At 38.4% G+C, this 11,176-nt stretch overlaps 1 protein-coding gene across 1 annotated transcript; it reads left to right on the top strand.

The window, feature by feature from the left end:
* The first annotated feature begins 4,101 nt into the window (after nucleotides 1-4,101).
* Nucleotides 4,102-5,040, top strand: LOC102030518 (olfactory receptor 51B6). Its single transcript, XM_005380080.1, has one exon. It carries the CDS (start codon nucleotides 4,102-4,104, stop codon nucleotides 5,038-5,040), a length of 939 nt encoding a protein of 312 aa, XP_005380137.1.
* Nucleotides 5,041-11,176: the final 6,136 nt, after the last annotated feature.

Below are 11,176 nucleotides of genomic sequence, written 5' to 3' on the forward strand. Positions count from 1 at the left end.
ATGCAAACCTATATCTGGTAATCTGGGCAACTACTTTGAAGATAACATGTAATACAACAACCACTGTTAATTTCCTATCATCTTGTTTTGAAATTCTGTATCTTTTTTATTGTTCTTGTGTTGATTTGTTTTTGTTCTTTTCTCTTTAAAATAAAAAATATTAAGTATTAAAATTAAGTGAAACTACAAAATGCTGTCAGTAAGAAAGCAACATTAAATTATACCGTCATCTATTTCCAGGACAAAAATTGAAGAACATGACATTGATTCTAGGATTTAATACTGGGTTACCTATGTGCCATTCAATTATAAAAGAGGAAGGCTATTTCTCAAATAGTTTTCTGTGCTATGAGGGACAATACTGTGAAACGCAAATAATTAAAATTAATTTGATTATGATAAACGTAGTAAAAGTTAACATTGTTTACTAAACGATGAGTACTATTCTAATGGTCTTATACTTTAACCTTGCAGCAACATGGTGTGACGGCATTTGCTGCTTACATTATACAGATTAAGACCAGATTAAGGAAGTAAAATTAGGTTAAATAAACTTTACCAATGTGGCACAGCAAGAACCAGAACTAAAAAGTACTCAGATTCTATCGTTTAAGCTCTTCCTTGCACATATGCTGAGTTGTAAATTATCTACGAAGATGAACAGCAAGAGTAAGTCCAATGATCTCTACCATTGACATTATAATTTCTTTCTTCTATGTCTTATGCACGGCTTAATGAAGAAAGGACTCTAATCCCTGCCCTGTCTTGATATGGTCGGAGGACATGAGAATGGAGAATGGAGAGAAGAGGAAAAGGGAGATGCAAGGACTGGAAATGGTAGTTCGCTTTTCCTGAAACTGAATTATATGAGACAGAGCTCTGAGCTCAGAGACATACACTGACACCAGGGCATAAAAATTGCTGTGAGGGAAACTCTTTCACTGAAATGAAACTGGTGCCCTGCTCTCCTCCAACCTTCACATAATTCTCCTGCTAAGGATGAGTATGAGATTTCTTAAAGATCCCTGGGGAGAGCACTCCCCCAGCAATTCTGCTCCAGTCCAGATCACTAACTGACCTACTGTTGCTTCCATGTCTCGATAGATGTAAATCATTGTCCTGGCAACAGAGCTGAAGTCAAAACCAAGGCACAGACTTTGGGGACTGCAGCTAAAATTACTAAGTTCCCAAGGCTCAGGGTGCAAATAAGCAGCAGTGGGGAGGAGGTCACGCAAAGAGGGGCAGTGAGTAGCCTAAATTAAGAATAGCCCCTTGGGAGATGTTTCTCAAATAAATATTCCCATCACCTGGGATTTTGTGCAGATTCTTAAAAGACTGTGTTATATCGAGCCCTTCTGGAGGCTAAGGAACCAAAATTCATGACCATGGTGATGAATACTGGAGGAGAACACAATTTAAGGTCAGTAAAGGTATATAATAATTTTTTTTTGAGTTGTCACTGCAGGCACTAGTGCAGCACAAGAGAGGAAATAGTACATTTCTCAACAAAGGAAACATGGATAACACTCATAGGTCTTACAGACTCTCTGACATCTCTCATAGCTGGCTTCTGAAAGGAACTAGGTCTTCATAGGCGTAAGACTGAGGATAGATAATGGAACACACAAGGCAAATAAGCATGTGGAAACAAACAGGGAGATGCAGACGAGATTGTGTGTTTTATTTGCATCTCTTTTCTTCTCTGAACTTTAATTTTTTTGATGAGTTCTCCAATCTGCTGATTTCCCCCATGAAAAGCAGTTCCCTGGAATTCTAGATAAGTTCCTGGAGTAGAATCTTTTCAAATTGCTCAGAAGCTGGAGAGGTTTAAAGACGTCCCATAGAAAGGTCACAATCTCATTATGAGGCCAATAAGCTTATTCAGCTTTAAGCTTGGCTAAAGCCTGGGCTGTGTGTCTCTAGATCAAGGTTAGTAGTTCATATAGGTGTGTGTCTTCAGCACCTAAAATAATTCACAGTGGCAAACAGGCATTTACTATTTTCAGAACCACAAATAAGGTAGAGGATTTCTTTCCATATCCTTCATAAGGAGCTTAGAAAATCTTTTTTCTTTAGTTTTTTGTTTGTTTGTTTTGTGTTGTGTTGTGTTGTGTTGTGTTTGTACTGGGAATTGAACTCAGGACCTTGCACTTGCCAAGCAGGTGCTTGTATCACTGAGCTCTATCCCCAGCCCCGTATCCTTTATCAGAACCTCACTACCTTCCCTAGTTCTACAGATTCACATTTATACTTCAGACTGAATCCACTAGCAGGGAGTGTGTACTATTCAGTGTGTATGTTTTGATAATTTCAGAGCCAGCTTACAAAAAAGGGATATAGGACGGGCAGTGAATCAATTTGTGTACACAAACCAGTCAATTAAGAATGTATATTTGCCACTATGGCTTCTTTCACCTTACGAAATCAGAGGATTTTCTGAACCATACACAGACAGGCAGGAGTTAGCTATTCAACCCTTTCTCATCCTCTGAGAACCGATTTGTTTCTCCCTCATCTTCCTCAGTTTAAATGCTACAGGTTCACTGTGTTCTTCACCTATATCCTGAATTCTCACACTCACTCACTCCTCTCCTCTCTCCGTTTGTCACCCAGACACAGTATTATCACAACCCAATCAGCATTTTATACCTGTTTCAGAGGATTTCTAAGCACACAGGATCATTGGACAAACCTCAGGATGAATAAGCCTGCTTGATATCCACTGCAATCTCTGTAACAACAAAAACTCAGACATAAAGAACAATTTAGTCCTGATGAAACACTGCCTCGTTGGCAGTTCTGTTGTTTGCTCATTGCTATGTCTAATCCATGGTTATGCAAGGCAGAAATCACTACTACCATTTGCAGAGAAAGACAGGAATACCAAGATTAACTTACATTCCCATGTTCACCATTGTTAGAAAATAGCAAAGGTGCAATTTCAACCAAGTTCTTCTGAACACTGAAGTGCAATAAACTTGCATACATGTTTTCTTCAGCAAAAAGTGGTCTTTTGTGTCATGCATGTGAAATGGACAGTTCATACCAATCAAGATAGAATGTGGCCCTATTTCCTCTGGTTAATGTCACCAACATACATTTTATTAATTCCCAGAGTTTGCCTGCCAAACACAGATAATTTCTCAAAATTCCCATGAGATTCAGCCTTCTCAATATTTTAATACCCTCCAGGAGCTGTAGATTTTTAAAAAACTATTCTCTTTGAGATTACCTAAACAATCCATTTGTATTTTTGTTTTCTCAAATAGATGTTATACAATAGTACCTAGTCCATTGGTATTATCAAATAATGCCTTCAAATGCTTCTCATAAAATCCTCTTTTTATTGCACACCTTTGTGTCTATGTTAGAGAATTTTAACATATTTTTGAATCAGTGCATCAAAAGCAGGTTACGACAATGCTAGATAATAGAGGTTTTCTTGTTTTGGAGATGTACACATTTAAGTCATTTTGTAGTGTCTCAAAGTCTCTAGCTATCTATCAATTTAATTTTCTTTCTAAAAATATTAAACAAAAATCAATCTCTAAACTTTGGTGTTTTTTAACTATATTTGCCAGCTTACATATTATATGTTTAACTGTTTTGCATAAGGATATTATGCCATTTCTTCCAACACTGTTTAGAATCTCTTTATTGCTGATATTCTATATCTAGGAATTATCCTGGAAACACTGGTGGTCACTCTGTATACCACCAATCAAGTCAAGGAGCACCACGAAACTGAACAGTAAGTACCAGCACTATCATGCTACTATTCAAATGCCCTTCTATCTTCTTTCACTAAGTTCTCAGACTTACAAAGATGTCACCAAAGTTTGGTCTGCACATGTTGCTCTTTATCTACTTATTCTCAATTAACTTATATACAGTAAATTCTTCATAATATGCACAACTGTTCTTTATGTGCTATTCTCCTATACTTTTGAATCTCCAGGAAATGACTAAATTAATACCATTGCTGTGGCTGGAGAGGGGAACTAGTGAAAATCCTACATGCAGGTAGCATTCCCATGGGGCCTTCTTCTAAAGAACTACTGCATTACCTGAACAGATAATTTCTTCCTTGCAACACTGACAATGTGGCTCAACGTTACTACCACTTCATTCCTACTTACTGGATTCCCAGGCATGGAGAAGGCACACCACTGGATCTGCATCCCCTTATTGGTGGCCTACATCTCCATAATTCTTGGAAATGGAACACTACTGTTTCTGATTAAGGATGACCATAACCTCCACGAGCCCATGTACTATTTCTTAGCCATGTTGGCAGCTACAGACCTTGGAGTGACATTCACCACAATGCCCACAGTGCTGGGGGTCCTGTGGTCAAATCACAGGCAGATTGGCCATGCAGCCTGCTTTTCTCAGGCCTACTTCATCCATACTCTCTCTATTGTGGAGTCGGGGGTCTTGCTTGCCATGGCCTATGACCGTTTCATTGCCATCTGCAAACCCCTGAGATATACCTCCATCCTCACCGACCCGAGGGTGATGAAGATCGGAGTGGGCGTATTGACGAGGGCTGGCCTGTCAATCATGCCCATCATCATTCGCCTGCACTGGTTTCCCTACTGTCGATCTCATGTGCTCTCCCACGCGTTCTGTCTACACCAAGATGTCATCAAGCTAGCCTGTGCTGACATCACATTCAATCGTCTCTATCCAGTGGTGGTTGTATTTGCTATGGTGCTGTTGGACTTTTTCATCATCGTTTTCTCCTATGTGTTGATTCTCAAGACAGTCATGGGCATTGCTTCTAGAGCTGAAAGGGCCAAGGCCCTCAACACATGTGTTTCCCATATCTGCTGCATCCTGGTCTTCTACATCACTGTGGTTGGGCTGACATTCATTCACAGGTTTGGAAAGCACATCCCTCACGTGGTCCACATCACAATGAGCTACGTCTACTTCCTTTTCCCTCCTTTTATGAACCCTGTCATCTATAGCATTAAGACCAAGCAAATCCAGATGAGTGTGCTTCGCTTATTCTCTCTGCCTTCTTCTAGAGCCTGACTTGAACTCACTGCTCTCTGAGAAACAACTCGTGAGACCTAGACAAGCTGACCACTTTGCAAGCGGGAGCAACTTGGGAAAGGCATTTTAATGGAAAACAGTGAAACCATCTGCTACTTAGAGAGTCCCTTTACCTTGATCATATATTGCTAGTTTCTATACGGTATAACATATGTATAATACAAATACACATTTCCAGTGAAAACTCTGATACTAACCATTTTGAGGAGGTAACTCACATTGTTGCTAGGCCTTGTACCTCTAATACATGCAGACGTACATTGTTCTCATGTCTGTAGGATAGGTCACTAACATTTGCATTAAAGCCCATCATGTTTTACATGGTCTAACTGAATTCCCCTTTGCCTACCAGGAATAAAGTATTTTTTCTTTGTATAGGTATGTGATTTCCTTGTTCGTATGGCATTAGTTGCTATTTCTAGAAAAATGCACTAATTGAAGAAATCTGCCTTATTTTAATCTTTAATTTCAGATGGTAACTTTAGGGATAATATATATGGAAGTCAGTGCAGTCAAAAATTTGATAGGCATTTATCAAGTAATAATAAAATAATTACATTAAATAATAAAGAATAAATAAATAATAATAAATAATATTAAAAATAGAATTCCTCATCAGATAATCAGTGTCTTGACTAATTTGTCCCAGATACTGCTGGCTAGGAGAAGTATTTTCATACAGTAAGGTAGTATTAACAGTCTGATTTGGAAGTGCATCATAGACACAACTACATGCATGTTCCTGGTGTGTGCAAAGTACCAGAGTTGAAGACTAACTGTTCATGTGTGTTTGGCCAGGTGGAAATAACAAAATGGAAGTAATAGTCTTGACTATAGGAAAATATCATCTCTTCTGGCCCCAAGTATTTTTTTTCAAAGTTGATTTTGCTTACTCTAAACATGGGGTGAGGGTTTGTAGTTTTATAGCCCAGTGAAAAGCCAGGGCCCATGACTCAAATGACAGATTTTAATGAATAAAACTATCTTCATGAGCATACATAGGGTTAAGAATGCTAGCATTATACAAAAGGCTACTCACTGACTAATCACTTCCCTTGGTCTAGGTGTACCATGTCTCTAAAGGGGCGTTGTCATACTGATATGCAAAATATTCTAATGTTGCCGCATCTTCCGTTTGTCCTACAAAAGTGGTAGTTTTCCACAGTTTCAATTTCTGAGCACTTTGGAGAAAATAAAAACGAAATCTTTGGAACAGTTTCCAGGAAAATAAATCTTACTTGATGAGCCCAGTGAATTTCATTCTTAGTTTTATTTTGCTTTGTTTTATGCTTTGTTTATTCCAGTTATCTGTGTCCATCTCTATTAAGTGTAAAGTTTGGGTTTGTTCTTTCATAGCATCTAAAGTGTGCTTCCACAAAGCATAAAAGTAACAATAATTACATAAAATGTCACATAGACTATTTTTAATAAAATGTAATTTTGATTAAATGTGTGGACGAGTTTTAAATTTATGGATAAAGTTTAAAATGATTTACAACTGTCTATATCTCTTTCAGTTCTTTTAAATTATGCCTTATAATATCTTCAAAGTGTGGACAAACTGGATTGTAGCATCATATAATAACCTCAAAAATAGATGACCACTAGTTAGAATTTTTCTCTTTTTCTCACTCTTCAATTCAGGGGGATTTATCCCACATCAAAGAAATTTTTCAGGGCTGGGGATTTAGCTCAGCAGCACAGTGCCTGCCTAGCAAGCTCAAGGTCATGAGTTCGATTCCCAGTACCGGAAAAAAAAAAAAGAAATTTTTCACCCAAGAGTGGTGGCGCACACCTGTGATCCCAGCACTTAGGAAGCTGAGATAGGAGGATCACTGTGAGTTCAAGACCAGCCTAGGCTACAAAGTGAGCTCAAGGCCAGCCTGAGCTGCACTGTGAGACCCTGCCTCAAAAAGGAAAAAGATATTTTTCTTACTTTCCCTGTAGATCCATCAATCCTGAGACCAGCATTATAAACTAATATGAAGGACATTAGGACTACAACTTTTGTTATAAGGTCTATAAATGAGTACATTTAATTAGTCCCTCTGCAAAAAGAAAAACTTTCTCTTTCCTTCCTGTCATTATTTATATTGAGAAAAACAGGATGAAGAGCACAGAGGAAACACTCATGAAAAACAAAAGTCTGTGTTTCAGGTTCTCTCTGTGGGTCTGAGTCCTAGAAAACAGAAGACAGCTTGCGGGCTGTGATGACCCCAGCAGAACCTCTGAAAAGCAGGTGCAGATGGGGTGTGGTAAGGAAACTCTCAGATGGGTCATTTTCATCCTCAGATGTGAACCTTCTCCTACATAGGTTGCTCTAGGAGTGAAAGCCACGAGGTCCTAGTTCGTCACTGGAAATCATCCCAATGGCTATTTTTAATGTGATGAAGACCGTACCTCCACCCTTATTTCTATGGCTAACTTGATCCTAAGTCATGGATATACCTCTACAAGTATTTTTCCTTATTTCTCTGAAATCATTTATAACATTGTGTTGCAATTTAACAGCACATGTGTCTGTCTCTCCACGAAACATGTGAACACCTAATATCCTTCCTTAATTATTACGTATGTTTAGTATGTATTTGACTCTTGAGTACATAGCAAAGGGAGCCAAGAAAGCTTGCTGTAACATAAGGCAAGGTTAGGTACTTACAGTGCAAGTCTAAGCAGAAACTCACTTTCAGTTCCTGCAATTGATTGCTCTTACAGGACTTGAGAGTGAGTGCTTTCTTGAATTCACTCTCTAGGTGCCTGTGTTGCTTGTTGTAGGCCTGGGTCTGATGCTCAGTATTCATTTGCAGGAAGCAGAAAAGACAAGCATCTCTTACCAAGGTTTTACAGAAATTCTTCCTGAGGAATTTGATACCCACTGTCATGGTTGATACACGGTGTCAACTTGAGAAGTTTGGAAGTTTCACTAAGTAAGCCAGCACCTTAATTTTGGGGTATTTTGTCTCAGCAAGCAGAAGAAAGTAACTAAGACCCACACTTTGAGGTAATGTTTGTTTCTATAGCCGTACCACCCTGAACACACCTGATCTTGTCTGAGCTAATGTTTGTCATGTTTCTGCTGGAGGTGGGTTTTTTGTGAGAAGAAAGAGAATACTAAGGGTAGACTTAGAAGGGAAGATGAAGAGAGAAGTTTCACAAATATTTTAGAAGTGAATGGGTTCTGCGTGGGCTCTATGAAGATTATTACAAAGGAACCAGAAAAAAAAAGGCACAGAAGCTAGGTGAGCTAGGAGCTGATGGCAGGACTTTCAGCATGAAAAGATTTGGAGACGCGTTTGCTCCACTGTGTAGAATGCGTTGGACCTGCCACTGCCTGAGCATGGAGTGGGTGCATAACAAATGATTCACACCTTGACATTTAGCTAAGAATGTAGACTGTGCTCTTCACATGTATACCACTGATTTCTCTACACCTCTATCCAGTGATAATTTTCACCTCTAGTTGGAATTATCCTTGCATTTCCCAGATATGTCTGTTTTTCTAGCATTCCAATACCACTGTGTTTTATAAATCATTCTCCTTAAAGCATTTTAAATGCTCTTAGGAGCCTTTAACCAATTGTTGAAACATCTACTCTCTATCAGAAAAGTACTTCTTTCTATCCTTACAACACATAACACCAAGAGGTGGGCAGAAACAATGTGTTCACAATAGACTTGCAGCTGTTGATTGAATAACAAGGCAGTCAGCCTTGGAGAAGTGACTTCATCTTTAACATGACTTCACTAAGAGATGACAGCATGGCCCATGAAAATCATTTGGGATATGTTGGACCCACTGTGGTGGCTTGGAAAATGGAGGTTTTGAGTTTCATAGGTCATGTAGAAAGACGCACAGTATGGAAATCAGTTCCTCTTCAGAATGAGAAAGGAAATAGGTAGGATGTAAAGAATGTTAAACCTTTTCAATGAAGTTTTCATTTTAAATATGGCCATAACTGACAATGATTTCTTGCAAAATGAATTCTGTGATTTTAAATTCGGGTACCCGTTTACCATGCTTCCATGGATTCTGACCTAGTAATCCATGATTGCCCAAGACTAAACCATAGTGTCATACCCTGCAGACGGGCGGCACACCAGTGGAAAAGACAATGACTTTGAAGTACAAAAGAAAATCAAGTGGGTAAATGTACAGGAAGGACAATGTCATATGGCCTGTGTGTATCATCCCAGCACACCCTCCTACCGTCTGTGAGTGGCCCTCTACATCTGCTTCAAGGCTAACCCTTCCATTTTGCTTTTAGAAGAACCTTACACGTCTTCTTGGTCTAAGTCTTTTTGAATTCTAGTAATATTTTCTACTTGACTTATCTCAGAGTCAGCTTCAGCATTGAAAGCAGCATGGACAAGAGCTGACACAGTAAAATGCAGGCACCTTTCCCTGGCACCCAACATCAACTGGGGACTGGAGGTAGAGGGAACATTCGACTGGAACCTCGCCCCTGTTACACAGCTCAAAATGCATAGGGGCCTCAGACTTTACTGTGAAGCAGGAAACTCTTAAACTTCTTGGAAACAAGAAGGAAAGCCTTTGAGAAATAGGCTATCATGGATTTGACACAAAAGATTCAGTTAAGAGCACGATATGGTAAGCTACAAACTGAGAAAATATTTCCAAATGACAGCCAAAAAGGGACTAATGTTTCAAGTATTGAGTTCTCAAACTTAAGAGTAAAATAAACAATAAAATTAGAAAATTGGCAGAAGATATGAACACTTTATTAAAGATGAACATATGCAAATGATTGATAAGTATATGTGTTTAAAATCCTTTTAGTCACCAAGTCACTGTGATGAGATTAAACTCACAGTGAGATACTACTACATGATCAGCAGAATGGCTCTTTAAGCACCTGAAAACAGGTGCTGTTGGTAAAGATGTGAAACAACTGATAATCTTATGACCTATTAGTAGAATATAAAATAATATAATCACTTTAGGAGCAATTTGATAGTTATCTACATGAGATAAATACATGTTTATCCATGGAGTTGCATTCCTATGACTAGACCCAACAGATATTTATATCTATGTGCTCAAAAACAATCAAGGAAATCTGTAACAGGAAGATGAAAATGAAACCACGTGTACAAGGGCAAGCATAATTCCTAATGACCAAAAGCAAAAGAGAAAATGTGGATTACAGTAATACAATTGAGATATTATGTAGAAATGGAAATGAACAACTACTCCTGCTTGGGAAGATACGGATGGTTCTCCACACTTACTGATGAGCACAGGTGTTGAGTGCACATCCACACATGCAAACACACACGCACAAAGCACATGGGCTTTTATACTGACGATGGAAAGGTCAGAATTAGGTAAAGTTATCTAAGAGGTGGAAATTGTGGGAGCACAAATGGTTTTTATTTTAAAGAAAAAATACAATAAAAACAATACAGAATTTCAAAATAAGATGATAGGAAATTGGGCTGGGAATATAGCTCAGCCGCACAAGTACCTGCCTGGCAAGCACAAGGTCCTGAGTTTGATTCCTGGTACCAAAAAAAAAAAGATAGGAAATTAACAATGGTTTTTATATTGCATATTATTACCTTCAAATTCATTGCTCAGGCATGCACAAAGAACTCTTTCTTGATTTGGGTGGACACTACACATGTGAACTTATTCTGCAACAAATTTGTCAAGCTGTATATTACAATGTTTTCCTAGTACTTTATGCAAAATAACACCTACAAAATTTTTACTACATAGAAACACTGATTAAAGACCTGCCTGGTATATTCTGATTATACTTTCTCAATATTGTTTTGTCTTTACTATCTTGATAATTATAAATTAATTTCACATTATCAGTCTTGAAAGTAAATGATGTCTCATTTGCTAGACACAAGGTGTATCTGTATTCCTCTGTACATCCTCTATACGTACACCTGTGAGTCACCTGCAGTACACATTGAAAGGAAAACTGTGCTAAGAATAGGAGAAAGTAGCTTTCACCTGGAAATTAAAAATGCTCTGCATTCATCAAGAAGCATGAAATTGACTGTGAAATCATCCATCCTTGGTACCAGAAACTGAGGCACATGGTACTGATACCATGACTTAATACTAGGTATGTACGTGCCA

This window comes from Chinchilla lanigera, unplaced genomic scaffold (genome assembly GCF_000276665.1).
Source record: "Chinchilla lanigera isolate Chin_1 unplaced genomic scaffold, ChiLan1.0 scaffold00013, whole genome shotgun sequence".
Classification (NCBI taxonomy): domain Eukaryota; kingdom Metazoa; phylum Chordata; class Mammalia; order Rodentia; family Chinchillidae; genus Chinchilla; species Chinchilla lanigera.

What these genes read in the sequence shown, in the direction of transcription:
- LOC102030518 (XM_005380080.1), top strand. Translation starts at nt 4,102, where the DNA reads ATGTGGCTCAACGTTACTACCACTTCATTCCTACTTACTGGATTCCCA.